This window comes from Muntiacus reevesi, chromosome 6 (genome assembly GCF_963930625.1).
Source record: "Muntiacus reevesi chromosome 6, mMunRee1.1, whole genome shotgun sequence".
Lineage (NCBI taxonomy): Eukaryota > Metazoa > Chordata > Mammalia > Artiodactyla > Cervidae > Muntiacus > Muntiacus reevesi.
Window position 1 is genome coordinate 31,247,689 of NC_089254.1, and position 17,198 is coordinate 31,264,886.

The window sequence follows — 17,198 nt, forward strand, 5'->3', positions numbered from 1 at the left end:
GACCTGGGTTTGATCCCTGGGTCAGGAAGATCCCCTGGAGAAGGGAGTAGCTATCCACAGCAGTATTCTTTCCTGGAGAATCCCATGGACAGAGGAGCCTGGTGGGCTACAGTCCATGGGGTTGCAGAGTGTTGGTCACAGCTGAGTGACTAACACACACACGCACAGCAGAAATTTTTCCTTGCTCTCATAGGTGGCTATTTGCGTCATTGATAAATGTGTTCATATTACTCAAGAAGAATAGTTTTTTCTAATTGTCAGTGTTTTGTTATGTAACTTTGACCCCTTTTAGGAAATCCTACTTTACCATTTCGATACTAGAGTTTTTAATGAATTGATGATTTTAATATCTGATTTTGTACATGTGACAGTTTTGTTGACAAACTAATCAAAAAGCCTATGCAAAAGGAGTAGTGTTTGCTTCTCCTCCTTCCTTACCCCCTTCTTTTTTTCATTTATCTTTTCTGGCATCTAAGTGATTTTCTTCCTTGTTGCTTCTTCCTGTGCAAAAGTTTCCTCTGGCTGCTTGGGACACAGCATATCACAGTGATTTCTACGTTAGTCTCGGTAAGCAAGAACTGACATAAAGGCAAAGCAAAGTGTGTGTCAAAAGCATTAAAGTTCCTTAAATGTAATCATGTGCAATTTATGCCTAGTGGTACTTTCACATCACATCAGCTCATAAAGTGGGAGACATGTATATTCAACCATTGAAGCACATTTCTCAAAAATAATTTTCTAGTCAAGGGTTATAACTGGCTAGTTGATTTACATTTTTTGGAGGGAGAAACTTTAATAATGTTTTACCATTTTATCATTATAAAATTCTGTTTAAATTTACTCTTTAGGAAGTAATCATGTAAATTTCATTGGGCCTTTCCATGGTTTGGTAATTGGTTATTGTTGAAGTAGTTTTAAATGTCATGAGGGTGTGAAAGAATACGTGCTCATACCTGAGCAGGGCTTGGCCTCTGCTTGTACGTTCTAACAAATGGAACAAATACTCCAAAAAAATTAATATAAAACTGTATAATGTTTATACCATCATGTGTTTATGGATCAAAGAACTCAAAATACATCCTATTAGAAATAAATTCTTTCATTTCAGCAATTATGAGCTCCTCTTTCAGCAAGGCAATGTTCTGACGTCCTGTAGGGAGTTGTATTAAGAGAATAAGGACAGATTTAAGGCTCAGTTACAATCTGTTCTCTCTCTGATAGTTTAACCATGGTTCTGTATCTGCAAAGATCCTTCTTTTTCTTTAAGTCTGATCCCCTTACCTCCATATTGCTGTTCTTAAGCGGAACAGTCTGCTATGTATCTATCTCCTTTAACTTGAATATCAGAAATTAACCACTTCCCCAGGGTTTAAAAAGTGCTCAAGTTATGTTAAGTGGTTAGAATGAGGGGAAATGTCTATCAGTGGTCTCCAACATTGCTTCGGTTTTTGTTTGCTTCCTTGGCTTTGCCCTCTTTTGTGTAATGCCCTGTATTTGCTGTAAGAATTATTCATGGGTGCTTCTCTGGTGGCTCATATAGTAAAGAATCTGCCTGCAATCCAGGGGACCTGAGTTCGGTCCCTGGGTCAGGAAGATCCCCTGGAGGAGGGCACGGCAACCCACTCCAGTATTCTTGCCTGGGAAACCCTGTGGACAGAGGAGCCTGGCGGGCTACAGTCCTTAGGGTTGCAAAGAGTCGGACAGGACTTAGCAAAGGACACAGATTATTTACATGTAAAAAGTCTTAGATGGCAATTCAGAGCGCTCAGATTGCTCCTACACATGTGTTTTTCTCACATGGTCCTTCCAGCAGGTCCGGAGGGAGGCAGGACAGGGAGCAAACTGCCTCCATCCTTGATGTGCAGACGCTTCAAGGACTTACTTGTACTGAGTACTTTCTTTGTTTTAAATTAATTTTTATTGGAGTATAGTTGTTTTATAATGTTGTGCTAGTTTCTGTCATACAGCAAAGAGAATCAGACATAGACACACACAGACACCCCCCCACCCCCCTCATTTCCTCTCTTTTTTGAATTTCTTTCCCCTTTAGGTCACCACAGAGCAGTGAGCAGAGTTGCCTGTCCTCATTAGTTGTCTGTCTTATGCATCGGATCAGTAGTTGTATATGTGTCCGTCCAAACCTCCGAATTCATCCCACCCCATCTCTTCCCCCGCTTGGTGTCTATATGTTTGTTATCTACGTCTGTGTCTTTATTTCTGTTTTGCAAATAAGATCATCTGTACTGTTTTTCTAGATTCCATATTTGTGTTAATATATGATATTTGTTTTCTTCTGACTTATTTTGCTTTGTATGACAGTCTCTAGGTCCACATCTCCACAAACATCTGTATTGAGGACTTTCTAGCATTATATCTTCATTTTATTAATGCATTTCAAATGCATGCAGATTTTAAAGGGAAAACACAAGTGTTTTCATAGCTTGTGTTTTGTCTTATATATGAAACAGTGCAAGTGCTGTAAGTTTGCTAAGTATTACTTCTTTTAGTTCAGTATTGCTAAGGCCAGAGAAGGTGCTTTTAGAACATGCCTCCACAGATTACTTAATTTCCATAAGGCCTCAGTTTCCTTTTCTACAAGAAGAGATTAAAATAGTACTAACACCATAGGGTCAACCTGTGGACAAAGGGAGAAAATACATGCGAAGCGCCCATCAGAGGCCTTGGTGCGTCTTGAGTACTCAACAACCATCATGCTGTATTGACAGCATTTTGTAAGATTTTACAAGCATGTGTGATAATTTGTTACTTCTCCCAGGTACAACAAAAATTTGGAAGAAGCCAAGAGAATTGGAATAAAGAAAGCTATCACGGCCAACATCTCTATGGGTGCTGCTTTTCTGTTGATCTATGCATCCTATGCCCTGGCATTCTGGTATGGGACCTCCTTGGTCCTCTCAAGAGAATATTCCATTGGACAAGTGCTCACGGTAAGTGATGTTATATTAAGAGATGAATCACCTTTAAAATGTCAATGAAATTTAGTGGTGTTGGTTTGACTGTTAGAGAATATATTTTTGAATAACTATTAAATAATGGCCAAGAAGAGTGAGTGAGAGCCTGGGATTTGATATCAGGCTGATTTGATTCAAATTCTGGCTGTGCCACTTACTGACTGTATGATTTGGTTCAGCCACCTAGACCTTTGAAGACTCTGTTACGTCTTCCGCAAAATGGAAATGACAGGAGTAAGATGCCATAACTTTTAGTGTTGTTGTAAGGACTAATCGAGAAAGTGAATATAGAAACAGTTAGCAAAATTTCTTCACTGTAAGTTGATGGATAATATAACTAATGTGTGATTTAGAAAGAAATGAACAGTGACTTTAGCCCTGTTTAACACCTGTAGAGAAACAGTGTCAAATGTACAATAAGAAACTGATTTGGGCAAAATGAAAAAAAAAAAATCTGTTCATCAGACTTCAAAAAGGATAGACTGTGGTGGAGGGGGATAAAAAGATTCCATCTGATGGAGAATGTGTGCTTTATCATTTACAAAATATTTTCCTATGTACTGTTCTACTTGATACAACACTAAGATTGTTTGGTAGGGAAAACAGAATCTTGTCTGTTTTTTTGCAAATAAATTGAAGTCCAGACTGTCGGAGAATCACCTGAAGACTTATGGCCATTTAGTGCTTAATCCAGGATTCAGACCTCAGGCTTCTGACTCTCATGATAGGGTTTATCTCCACTATACCCCGCTGATGCTCTAACCCAAAATTCTTGGCCTCTGAAGACATATGAAAGTATTCCAGTCATATAGAATTTATTATTTCACGGATCCAGTAAGATGAATTCAGCATTCTCAACTGAAGAGTACTTCAATTTTAAAATAGTTTTAATAGTCAGTATTCATGTGTTATCTTGCCATGTAAAAATTTAACTAGTGATGTTAAAAGTATGAAAAAAGCATACTAAGTACTAAGTAACTCGATGCTTTTACTTCACATTCCTCAGGTCTTCTTTTCTGTATTAATTGGAGCTTTTAGTATTGGACAGGCATCTCCAAACATTGAGGCATTTGCAAACGCAAGAGGAGCAGCTTATGAAGTCTTCAAAATCATTGATAATGTAAGTCTGGGCTGGCCATTTATCTATCTGTCTAAAACAGTCCATTTCTTTATCACTTTTATTCAGCTCTCCACAAATGTAATTGAAAGTATTTATTGTAACCTAGTAGTTGCCATAACCTTCTGACATTTTATTCTGTTTAGAAACCAAGCATTGACAGTTATTCGAAGACTGGGCACAAACCCGACAATATTAAAGGAAATCTGGAATTCAGAAATGTTCACTTCCATTACCCATCTCGAAGTGAAGTTAAGGTACAATGAAATGATTACTCGACAATTCAACGATATATGTAGTCCTGAAATCTGCAGTTTTAAGTTTATTTCTCGTTCATTCTCATAGATCTTGAAGGGCCTCAACCTGAAGGTAGGGAGTGGGCAGACGGTGGCCCTAGTTGGGAACAGCGGCTGTGGGAAGAGCACCACCGTCCAGCTGATGCAGAGGCTGTATGACCCCACGGAGGGCATGGTGAGAGGACTCCTGTTCAACCAGATGCTGCAGCACTGACTTAGCTCAGCAGATCGCACGGCACAAATCTGCGCTACGTGCATATCACAGCTCCTTTTTATTTTAGGTCAGTATCGACGGACAGGATATCAGGACCATCAATGTAAGGTATCTGCGGGAGATTATCGGGGTGGTGAGTCAGGAGCCTGTGCTGTTTGCCACCACGATAGCCGAGAACATTCGCTATGGCCGTGAAGATGTCACCATGGATGAGATTCAGAAAGCTGTGAAGGAAGCCAACGCCTATGACTTTATCATGAAACTGCCTAATGTAAGTCCTTCTCCATCTTTGTTGTGCTTGGAGAGTTATGGCATGCTGGCCTGATGCATCAGAAGTCAGGAAAGGAATATAAACTGGAGGAACTTCTCAAGGTGGCAAATCAAGATGACTCCAGATTTTAAAGCTCTAGTAGCATCAACTAGTAGTAGACATACTTTTTAAGAATATTTACTTATTTTTTGACTACTCTGGGTCGTCTTTGCTGCCAGCCGGGTTTCTCTAGCTGCGGGGAGCAGGGGCTGCTCTAGTTGCGGGTGCGGGCGTCTCAGTGTGGCGGCTTCTCTTGTTGCAGAGCACGGGCTCTAGGCACCCAGGGCTCTGGGGCTCTGGACTCTGGAGCACAGGCTCCGTAGTTGTGGCTCATGGTGTTAGTTGCTCCTTGGCATGTGGGATCTTTCTGGAGCAGCGTTCAAACAGGTGTCTCCTGCATTGCAAGGAAGATTCTTAACCACTGGACCACGAGGGAAGCCCTGACATTTTTTTTTTTTTTTATTAAGGTTGATTATTGCCAATTTTTGAGGCCTCCCAGGTGGTGCCAATAGTAAAGAACTCACCTGTTAATGCAAGAGAGATAAGATTCGATCCCTGGGTTGGGAAGATCCATGGAGGAGGGCACGGCAACCCACTCCAGTATTCTTGCCTGGTGAATTCCATGGACAGAGGAGCCTGGCGGCCTCAGTCCACAGAGTCGCAGAGTTCGACACAACTGAAGCGACTTCACACACACACACACACACACACAACTGGACCATATGCCTGTGAGGTTTGGGTTGTTTATAGGATTACTTCCCATCTTACAAATCTGAGCTGAGATTGCTTATTCCGTTGTTTCATCCTCCTGTGTTCTCGGTGTTGTAGAAATTTGACACCCTGGTTGGAGAGAGAGGAGCCCAGCTGAGCGGTGGACAGAAGCAGAGAATCGCCATTGCCCGGGCCCTGGTTCGCAACCCCAAGATCCTGCTGCTGGACGAGGCCACCTCAGCGCTGGACACGGAGAGTGAAGCGGTGGTTCAGGCGGCCCTGGATAAGGTGGGTGAACCTCCGTTCAATCCTAGCTGGTTTATAAGCATAAGAGCATTCCATTGTTAATTCTTCTTAATATTATTTTTAGAGAAATCTCTCCTAAAGTAATTCTTTAAGCTATTAGAACCATCAGGCCTCTCTGGATCTGTATAACTTCTATTTCTCTAGTATATCTTTAGGTAGAGATGAAAAAACTTTCATTAAAAGATACTTGCACATTTTTTTTAAGTTAAACAATTAGAAATATAGACTCAGATGAAAGTTGATCTTCGTTGTGATTGTAAAAACTTAGCCTTAGAGATAACCCTGATACTTAGGTTTTATGAGTTCTTACTCTTGTCAACACGAGGAAAGTTTACATCGGTTCTCAAGAGGTCAGATGCCTATCAGAGACAATGGGAAATGAGAGACCTCTTATCTTCAGGAGCGTGCCAGAGAGTTGATGACGCTGGGAATGAAATGAAATATCCTTGACCATCAGCAGAGGTCGACCTTCCTGCAGTGCCTGAGTCCGTGTGACTCACCGGATGGACGTGATGCGTGTGCCTTGCGAGTCACTGTGCGCTTGGTCTCTGGTGTCTGAGACAGCGAGGCTCGCTCCGTGAGGACACGGCACGCGGAAGCCTTCTCACTCATAAGTGCTCTGAGTTGAAGTGCTCCCAGTAGAATTAGAAGATGAACTCATTTCTGCCCCAACTCTCTCCCTCTTCCAATAACAAAACAACTCTGTTTCTCTAAACATCCTGTCAGAGTGCATAACAGATTGTTGAGAAAGGAAAAAGAAAAAAGGTCCCTGACAATTTTGTGGACCAAAATAGATGGAGATGCGATTGAGTCTGCTTTTCCCTCTTCACTTTGCTTATCTGTTTTCTTTCTATTCTACCATGTTACCATGTATTAAATTATTAATAAAATGAATTTAGAAAGGTTGCATTTAAAAATACCTTTTCCTTTTAATGCACATTTTAGAGGGAGCATTCCACATCTCATCCTTTGAAAACATCCAAAGAATTGATCCACTGTCTTCTCTGCTTTCTAGTTATTTCCACCTAATTTTTCTGATGTGCATTTTTTTCTCTTCCTAGACTTTTTCTCACTTCTCTTTTTCATACGGTTCCTTATACCTCTTCTTGGTAGCTTATTCTGAGAATTTTATTGCTAGTTCCTGGAGAGAAATATGAATAAGAAAAATTATAAGCATTGGGAAAGTTACAAAGGTTAAATAAATCTCAGACACGTGCTGGTTATCTGGCCTTGGGTGTTTAAGACATTTACTTAACTCCTTAGTTTTTTCTATAATGCTTCTCCCTGGAAATAAGCATCATTTATTAAGCACTTACTGTGTACATCACAGTGCTACCTGTGCATTATTGTATATCACAACCACTCCAGAAGGTAGCATTGTATTAATATCCCCATTTGATATGTGAATAAGTTGAACCTCACACTGGTTTAAAGACTTGTATGAGATCCTGGAATTCATATAGAGCAGAACTAAGATTTGACTTCAGATCAGTGTGATGCTGAAGTCTGGCATTTGTTGCCTCACATTTATTGTTTGTCTTGGTCATCCATATGTCTGTGAGGGAGCACAGGGTGACTTCCAGGGGGACTTGGTGCTGGCTGGCTTGCTCGGGATAGCAGCGGGCCTGTATCTGCTCCAATTTACTGATTCCTGGGCTGTCGAGTGTTTTACCTCGGTATGAGCCCTTGATTATTACATAAACTTAGGCTAGTAGAGATTGAGTAAAATCTTAGAGGATTACATAGTATTAATATGAGACTGTCATATTTGTGTTTACACTTATTAAAACATCATATTAAGCCATTAACAATACATGTACTGAAGCCAGAGACTGCCTCATATAGCTTACACAGTTTTGCAGTGTCCGGGGCATTGGTAGTCAGTAAATATACATTGAATTACTGAATTTTTTTCATATAATCCTTCATGTATTCAAAAATGAGCTTTTTCTCCCTTTAGGCCAGGGAAGGCCGGACCACCATTGTGATAGCACATCGTCTGTCCACGGTTCGTAATGCTGATGTCATCGCGGGTCTTGATGATGGAGTCATTGTGGAGAAAGGCAGTCATGATGAGCTCATGGGGAAGAGAGGCATTTACTTCAAACTTGTCACAATGCAGGTATAGTCTGACTCTAGCAGTTTCCTCCAGTATCTCAGGCATGAGCTGATTTTGCTGTATTTGGTGCTATAAATAAATGTTACTATTGATTATCTTGAGAAGAGGGAAAAAATTCTTGGGTGGGAAGCAGGGGGATTGAGGATCACACCAGGTTTTAGATATTTTTTTTCCCCTCTTGAAAGGAGAGAAATGAAGAAGGATAGAGAAAGGTGAAGTTAAAAAGGCTTAAACGTGAGATATCCACCCTAGTACGGGCTTCGCAGGTGGCTCAGTGGTAAAGAGTCTGCCTGCCAGGCAAGAGACGTGGGCTCCATCCCCGGGTGGGGAAGCTCCCCTGCAGAAGGAAATGGCACCCACTCCAGTATTCTTGCTGGGAAAATTCCACAGACAGAGGAGCCTGGCAGGTTACAGTCCATGGGGTTGCACAAAGAGTAGGACCCAACTGAGCGACTCACCAGCAGCCGCGGCAGTATCCGCTCTAGCAGCTGCTCGCCACACACGGCTGTTGAGCACGTTAGTGGTGGTTAACCTGAACTGAAGTGTTTGTAAGTTGAAAATGCATACCAGAGTCCAAAGAAAAATGCAAGCTATCTCAAGAAGTTTTTAGACTCATTACATGTTAATCTAATATCTTAGATACATTAAAGGTTAGATAAAATACATAATTAAAACTAACTTTACCTATCACTTTTTTGGACATGTCTACTGAAAACATTGTGTCTCACAGTATGACTTGCACCATTATTTGTGTCGATGTCACTGGTCCAAAGCAAATCTGATTGAGCCAGAAACACTCACACAAAGGAGGTTACTAGATGAGATACTTGGAATGGATGCCATGTTGTTTCTGCATAGTTTATGGGGAGCCTTATTTAATGGTTTTAATTTTCAAATATAATCACACCAAAAAAATGGCAGTTCCACTTCATCCTTTCCCATAAGGACTTAAATTACCATTTTCCTTGATATCTGCTATTGAATGATTAGATTTCATTGGTTAACTCTGCCTAACCAACTTATGCATATTTCTTGTTTATTCTAGACAAAAGGAAATGAACTTGAATTAGAAAATACCCCTGGTGAATCCCTAAGTAAAGTTGATGACTTGTACACGTCCTCCCAAGATTCAAAATCCAGTCTAATCAGAAGAAAATCAACTCGCAGGAGTATCCGTGGATCCCAAAGCCAGGACAGAAAGCTCAGTACAGAAGAAACTTTGGTACAGAGGAGGCTGCAGACTGATGTCTTTACCAGTGGGCTAAGGCTGGGATAGGAATGGGAGCAAGAAAGGTTTATCCAGAAAGGGTTATCCAGAATTCCCTGTCCTATCCCTTATCTTGGTCCACAGGCCCAGATCTCAGCATGTTAACTCTAAGGTGGAATTTATGAATGATAATTTATAGGATAAGAATTTTAGATTTAGAGCTTATAATGTAAAGAGATTATAGTGGGTCTTCAAATACAAACATTTTTGTTCTTTCATCCTTAAAAATATGCTTGTCACATTGCAGATGTCAGGTGAGACTTAAATATTTATGGACTCATCCTGTATTTCTTTAAAAATGAAGGCACAATGTAACAGAATCTGTCAGCACTCTTTGAAAAAAGTTACGTAGCCAACAATGGATAAGGAAGTAGGAATAAGATATATTTGTTTAAAAATTGTTGTGCATACAGAAGAACTGTACATCAGTTTAATCCATTAAGATCAGTTATTTTCCTAACTAGTTTGTTGTAATATTTTGTGTTCTCCAGGATGAAAGTGTACCTCCAGTTTCCTTTTGGAGGATTCTGAAGCTGAATATAACTGAATGGCCTTATTTTGTGATTGGTGTATTTTGCGCCATTATAAATGGAGGTCTGCAACCAGCATTCTCAGTCATATTTTCAAGGATTATAGGAGTAAGTGTTTATGTTCATTTCGGGGACTTACCTGTGAGTTCTGACTAAAGAATGAACTGTTTGTATATGTAAATTTATATAAAAGCCACAAAACCATGCATTGCACCTTCATCTAGCAGCTCGAAGATGTAGGAGTGGAAGTTTTATTTGTGATAGGAAAACTGATTTTTCAAAACTCCCTTTGTCGTGTCAGTTGGTTTCTGTCCTCGGGCCCTGGGAATGAGACCCTGGAAGACAGCCCATGGCACTGACCAGGCAACTGTCCCGCCCCCCGACCTGTCCCTCACAATACTGCCCCATTTAAGTCTGGCCTTAGGGAAGCCTGCCTGACCTCCACATGCTAAGGCCCTCTTGACCCCAAATACTATAACTAGATGTAAAATGGGTCAGACTTTGAATGATTTCTTCAGTGGTACTGAAAACCCTTTAAATATTTTTTTTTGCCAGATTTTCACCAGAGATGAGGATGATGAAACCAAACGACAGAATAGTAACTTGTTTTCACTGTTGTTTCTAATCCTTGGAATTATTTCTTTTATTACATTTTTCCTTCAGGTAAGTGTCTACATTTTCACTTTTTTTTTCCATTTGGAGAAATGTATCATTACCCAGCTGGGGGAATTTATTAAACATCTGTGTGATTTGCTTTTTAGTAGTGTCGCTCCTCTAGTCACTGGGCTCTTAGCAGTCAGTGTCCTTGACTTAAATCAAAGGTGTTTTCTCCCTCTGGCTTCCTCTCACACCCCAAGGGAAGGAGCCCTTGCTTCCTTCCTTCTCCCCACCTTCTCCCCTGACTGGAAATCTTCATGAAGTCAGAGGGAACAGCGAGTATCTGATCTAACACAATGATTAGAAGTAAAAGCAGGGGTCTTAAAAATGGGATCTAGGGGAGCTGTGGACACATGTTTGGATATGTAAGTACTGCCATCCAGTGCTGATACTCGAGTATCTCCCAGTGTTCTAAAAGCAAGGACAAACCTTAGAGCCCCACAAGCCAGTCATGCTGATTTTAAAAATATTTGAAGAGTTTGTCATTCTTTTCCTGAAGAAGAAGGAACCTTTGTAATGATGGAAGAATGTCAGTCTTCAAACAAAAACTGTAGTAAACATACGTAAAGTATCAGATTTTACAGATTGCAGATCATTTGGCTGGAATGAAATTGCCAGGAGTTTAAGCACTCTAGAAGCTCCGCATGGTAAGGCAGTATGGGCTTTGGTGTTAGGTGTAGGGTCAGGTATGAGTTGCACCAGTTCCTAATTTTGTGTCCTTCGGCAAGTAAATAGCTTAAACTGTGTAAGCCTCAAATTCCCTCATCTGTTAAAATGGGGATAATGGTAGCTGACTCTTGATGATGAAAAGAGGTAAATTCCTAGTTATGTGTGAGATGATTATAAACATATTCACTTATTAAATGAATGAGTGGTTGCTGCTCCTGTTGCTGCTAGGTTGCTTCAGTCGTGTCTGACCCTGTGCAACCCTATAGATGGCAGCCCACCAGGCTCCTCTGTCCCTGGGGTTCTCCAGGCAAGAATACTGGAGTGGGTTGCCATTTCCTTCTCCAGAATGAGTGGTTAGTCACATGTAAGTTTTTAAGATAGAACTCTTAATAGATCTCTTTATTTTGCATGGTGTGAGCATGTTTATATATTTTGCATAGACAGGACACTTTTCTGGACATGATAGGAGATCCCAAACCCTGGACTCTTTTGTTACTGAGTCCTTCAAGTCTCTTTGGGGAATCTGATCATACTAGAACAAATGTGACACTCTAACTTGTATACAGGATTGTCGTACCAAGTATTAATGCCAGAGAAGTTGGGAGAATGTAGAGGTTGCTGAGGGTGCAGTTGGTTAAGGAGCTTGGAGCGGGATAGGCTTTGAGCTGGAAATCTGAGTGGGTGACGCAAAGGCAGTTAAGGCGGTACCTTGGTCACACAGTGATCCCCAGGCGAGTGGAGCCTGACTTGCCTGGCAAACCCAGGTGAGAACAAAGGCTGTGAACTCAGGACCTCAGAGGTGCAGAGGTTGCACTGTGCCAGCAGTGGGGTCAGAACATGGTGTTAGATGGTGTTGGCCCCTCATTTAGAAAAGCAAGGAAGGAGCTCACCAGGGGATTACAGCCCAGGCTCTGGGTGCTCATTCTGGTTAAGGTTCTCTTAGATGCACATCAGATTCCAAGTCTGCCGCCTTAGAACTGTAGCCTCTGGCCACTTCCCAGCCCCCCTCAACCTCCATTTCTTCTGTAAAGTGGTAATTATAGGTTTGTCCTGAGGACTTGTAGAGATAATGTTCCTGACGTACTTATCAATGGCTAGTTCTCAGCCAAATGACAAGAGTAGTATTCTCATAGTGGGCAGGACAGTTCAGGTTTCATTCAGTTTAGCAAGCGGAAACCTCCATCTGGTCGTTTTGGTAACTGCAGGCTTCAGCTCAGTTAATCCAGGGTCTCTGTCTCCCCCCGTCCCTGGCTTGGTGTGTATTAGCAGAGAGGGTACGCGGCATTGCAGCCCCGAGTGGGGGCGCTGGTCTGTGGCCCCCCCACCCCCGCTTCACACAGGTGACCAGAGGGGCTGCTGGCCTGCAGTTACACGGTCCCGCCTGTCTGTGCCCCTTGATCAGGACCATGAGGGAGAGTTCACTTTCTCTTCACTTGGGCTCTTTGCCCGTGTTTCTTTTCTCTCTCTCTCTGTCTCTGTCTCTCTCTGTCTCTCTGTCTCCACCCCCCCCCCCCTCTCTCTCTCTCGATGTCCAGCCTCCCACCTGTGAGTGTGGAGGAGCTACGGTTGCCTTCTGTCATGTCTCAGATGCTGCAGGAGACTCTGGGCTCTTCCTAGGGCTTCCCTTCTTCTAATGCACCATCCAGACATTTCCACTCTACTCTCCCTGGGCCATTGTGTGGCAGGCTCCTTGTGTGAACTTCCCCTTCCTGGAGCTCCAGACCGAAAGCGACGCAGTGCCTCAGTCTGGCCCTGTATATCCCCAAGCTCCCGGACGAGGGTCTGTCCCCCTTCCTCCCCAGATGTGGCCCAGCATGGCCATACAGTCACACCTTACTCTTCTCTCCTGCCAGGTCATATCGTTGGGGAAAGGGGGAGATCTGTGCAGAAAACTCTCTCTCCAGTAAGCCTTCCTTTCCAACCTATTTCTCTCCTAGACTTTGGCTTTTCTTTTAACTTGGAAACAAAGAATTTGATATCTTTGTTCTCTGCATCTTTTATGGCTGGAGCGGCTGCAGATTCCTGTTTTTCCAGGTTGCACCTCAGGTCTCGTGTAACTGTCACCAGTGCCTACCATCCCCCCACCCCCCATTCACTCTCAGAAATTTCCTGCTTGGGGTGATTCATAATATAAACCCCTGGGTTAGAGTCGAATTCCCCGTGCCTTGGGAAGAACTCCCCAGCTTCCTGAGGGACAGACCCTGGTTCCTGAGAGAGAGGAGCGGGAGTGGGGAGGGAGACAGAAGAACCACTTGCCTGTAGGTCCGCGATGGGCCCACCCGCTGGCTGGGGAGCAGCAGCGTCGATTTCAAAACCAGATCCTCCCACCCCTGCTGGTGGTGTGGCCACGCGCATGGTATGCTGTTTGAGAAGCAGAGCCGCCAAGCCCTGAAATCGGGCTTTCTGACTTCGGTGTCCCGCCTCGGCACTGACCCCAAGGCCCTTTCCTGTGGCGTCATCGGCGGCCAGGTCCCTGCCCCGTCCCAGCCCCTGTGGCGTGTCTGTCTTCACAGGGCTTCACGTTCGGCAAGGCGGGAGAGATCCTCACCAGGCGGCTGCGGTACATGGTGTTCAGGTCCATGCTGAGACAGGTGTGTGTCGGGGCGGTGCGCGGGAGGGCGCCCTGTGCCCTGTGGGGGGGCGGCGGGCTTGCTGTCGGGTGACAGAGGGAGCCCCTGGGTGCTCTGCTGGGGATGCGCGCGGGGCCGGGGTGCCCGCCAGACAGGTGGCGTCTCCACGGCAGGTTCACCTGCACCCTCCGTCGCAGCAGCTGTAGGCAGAGGAGATGGAAGCGATCTTCCGTGCCCCCACATCCCTTTCCTCTCTTTCCTTCCCTCTCTCCCCGGGAGACGCATGATGCTCGTGTTTATTCCTGCCAAGAAGTGCCCTCTGAACCCTTTCTCTCCCCAGATCAAAGGCGTCCCCGTGGCCACTTCCTGCTGCTTGGGTTCTTTGCTGGGGCTTGACTGATAGACTCATTCAGGCTGCGGTGTCACAGCCGATAATGACTCAGGTCTCACGCCGGGCACCTTCCAGACCCTGACAACACATGGCTGTGAATGCTTTCTTAGGGGAAGGGGGAGGGGGGGTCCAGACGTGTCACTCAAAGCGGATCAGTTCAAAGGGGAAGGTGTCTTTAACAGTCACGCACATTTTACCTGTGACTTTGTAACTTTCCATTTTAAAATCACTGGTACAGTGATGCTTCAGAAGAATGCCTCAGATATATCTGGGAGCATGGGGAGGGATTTGAACCCTGGCTCATAAGCATGGTGACCCCCTGCCACTTAAAACCAAGACATGATCATGGGGATTGCTGGCTTGGGACTGACAGCCAGGACCAAGTCCAGTGAGTGAGAGAGCCCTGTTTGGTGTAGGGCCTCTTGTCAGGGTTTTCAGTCAGACAGTTTTTTATAACAGATCTGATTTAGACTCAGGGCCTGGACCCAGGGCTAAATTCCCCATTCCCCTGCCAGGCCGTAGGCCAACTCCTAGGCCCCTTATACTTTGGAAGCTGAGTTGAGGATTTGTGTCATACCCTCTCCACAAATTATTCAGTCCGGCCATCATGCATTAAGCGCCTTCTGGTTACAAGGCATAATACTAGGTGTTGTAAAGGTCTTCAAGTCAGAGTGGTGCCTGTATATATGGCAGTTATGTTCCAATGGGGGAGACACTTAAGCACTTAACAGTTTTAAAAAAGCAAGTGGATATGCACTATAATAAATTATAATGCATTATAATTAGTTTTTTCTTGAATATTTGATAAATGCTGCTTTAACTGCAAATCACAGTTGAGATAACTTCTTAGGACCTTGTTATTTTTGTAACAGACACAAATTGAGACTTCAAACTCACAATATTTTTAGTATTTTTGTATTTAAAAGTGTAAGTGGTTTTATAAAGAAAATTCTGTTTTATGTAGAATATTAAACTTTAATCTAGATTTCTTTGGTTGATTTTTTTTTTTAAAACCCAATTCAGTTATTTGGCCATAAACCATAGTCAGCTGTTTTTTTTATTTCTCTCTTTAAATGTCTGTTAAGAATTTCACACCAAATGTCTCCAAAACTGAGCTTTGGATACCCCTCCCACCCTTCGCCAAAGGGCTTACTCCTTACCTAGATCTCCCCAATATCAATAAATGGCACCTCCATTCTGCCAGTTGCTCAGGTTAAAGTCCCAGGAGTTGTCCTTGTCCCCTCTTCTTTGTCCGACATTACAACAGCCTCCTAACCCGTCTCCGCTAGGTTCATTGGCCAAGAACCAGAAGCATTCTTCCAAGATAAAAGTTAAATCACATCCCTCTGCTTAAAAGCTGCTGAAAGCTGCCCATATCTCTCAGGGTAAAATCTGGGTTTGTTTTTTTTTTGTCCGTGTGATACAGCTTGTAGGGTCTTAGTTCCCTGACCAGGGATTGAATCTGGACCCTCAGCAGTGAAAGCGTGGAGTCCTAGCCACTGGACCACCAGGGAATTCCCCAAATCTGGAATCTTTGCATTTGCCAATAAAGTCACAAACTCTGTGCCCCCACGACCTCCCCAGACCTCGTCTCCTAGAGCTTCACCTCATACGTTTACATGGAGGTGCTTTTAAGGCTGGTGACGACCTTTACGCTTTCTTGCTTGTATGTGAGCAGATCAAAAATGCCTCTGCCTCGGGGCTTTTGCACATGCTGTTCCTTCCTTGTGCAGATACGCTCATCCCTGTCTGTACTCAGGTCTCTGCTCAAATGTCCCCTGAGCAAGGCCTTCTCTCTCACCTCCCGGATCTATAGCATGCTGCCTCCCCCCACTCTTTTTCCTTCTCACCCCATTCTGGTTTTCTTCCTAGCATGTATTACCCCTTGGCATGGTGTATGTTAATTTGTGGCTTCTGTCCCTGGAATCTGGGCTTCAGGAAAGCAGGAACTCTGTCATTTTTGTTCAGTGTTGAATAGGTCCAACACGTAGCAATTATGTTTGGAACAGAGCAGGCACTCAAAAAACTTTTTTTGTGAAATGATCTCTTTATGACTTTATTAAGTCCCTTTCTTATCTATTCAGTGTCAAGTCCTGAGTGCTTAATGTAGGAGAATAAGGACACCGTGTCAGTGCTCTTGAGCTGAAAGTCTCATTCGTCAGGCTTTAAGATAATGAAATCAGTTTCTCTGCCACAGGATGTGAGCTGGTTCGATGACCCTAAAAACACCACGGGAGCATTGACGACCAGACTTGCCAATGACGCCGCTCAAGTTAAAGGGGTATGACAGCCTCCGTTCTGCTGTGATTGTCCTAATGGGCCATTTAGAATTTGAGCATGAAACTAATTCTCTCTCTACAGTTAATTCTCATCATCATTTAGAAAATGTCAAACCTTTAACCTATGCAATATATCATGTGCCTTACGGAAAAAATACTATCTGTTTAAATATCATTTGCTGTATCACTATAACAGTGATAACTTTTGAGCTTTGTTTTGTTATTTTCCGTCTTACGCTATTATCTAAATACATGTAGAAGGATAATTATTTAAAATATCAGTGTATCATGCAAGCCCAGTCTTTTTTTTTTTTTTTTAATCTTTTCAGTTTGTTTTAATGCTTTGCAAATCCCCAGAAAATTGTAATTGCTACTGAAAAAAAGTGTGTGTGGTTGCTATAAGAAAGTTTAGGGGCACTGAATTCAGAGGGGAGGGAAGAATATCTGGACAAAGGTTGAAAGAAATGAAAAGAGTATGAAAAAATTAAAACAAGGGTAAAAGGAACAATTCTATCAGACTATAAAGCTTAAATTCTGCTACTGCATGAACCTCTGTAATTAATATAACTAGAAACTATTAAGCCAGCAGGTTTTGATTGGTGGGTAAAGAGACAGTTTCTTCCTTAACTGCACCATGTGTGAAGCTAAGTTGCTTCAGTCGTGTCTGAGTCTTTGCGACCCTATGGACTGTAGCCCGCCAGGCTCCTCTGTCCATGAGGATTCTCCAGGCAAGAATACTGAGTGGTTTCCGTGCCCTCCCCCAGAGGATCTTCCTGACCCAGGGATTGAA

General features: G+C 43.2%; 1 protein-coding gene across 3 annotated transcripts in view; it reads left to right on the forward strand.

Moving 5' to 3' along the window:
- The window catches only part of ABCB1 (ATP binding cassette subfamily B member 1), a 100,234-nt gene that overhangs the window by 47,560 nt on the left and 35,476 nt on the right, over positions 1-17,198 (forward strand). For all 3 annotated transcript variants that reach the window (XM_065938644.1, XM_065938641.1, XM_065938642.1), the window contains 12 exons: positions 2,777-2,948; positions 3,979-4,092; positions 4,236-4,346; positions 4,435-4,560; positions 4,667-4,870; positions 5,738-5,908; positions 7,887-8,048; positions 9,091-9,267; positions 9,804-9,950; positions 10,398-10,505; positions 13,682-13,759; positions 16,327-16,410. In XM_065938644.1, coding sequence (XP_065794716.1) covers positions 2,777-2,948; positions 3,979-4,092; positions 4,236-4,346; positions 4,435-4,560; positions 4,667-4,870; positions 5,738-5,908; positions 7,887-8,048; positions 9,091-9,267; positions 9,804-9,950; positions 10,398-10,505; positions 13,682-13,759; positions 16,327-16,410 — 1,654 coding nt within the window. The remainder of the gene's footprint in view (positions 1-2,776; positions 2,949-3,978; positions 4,093-4,235; positions 4,347-4,434; positions 4,561-4,666; positions 4,871-5,737; positions 5,909-7,886; positions 8,049-9,090; positions 9,268-9,803; positions 9,951-10,397; positions 10,506-13,681; positions 13,760-16,326; positions 16,411-17,198) is intronic.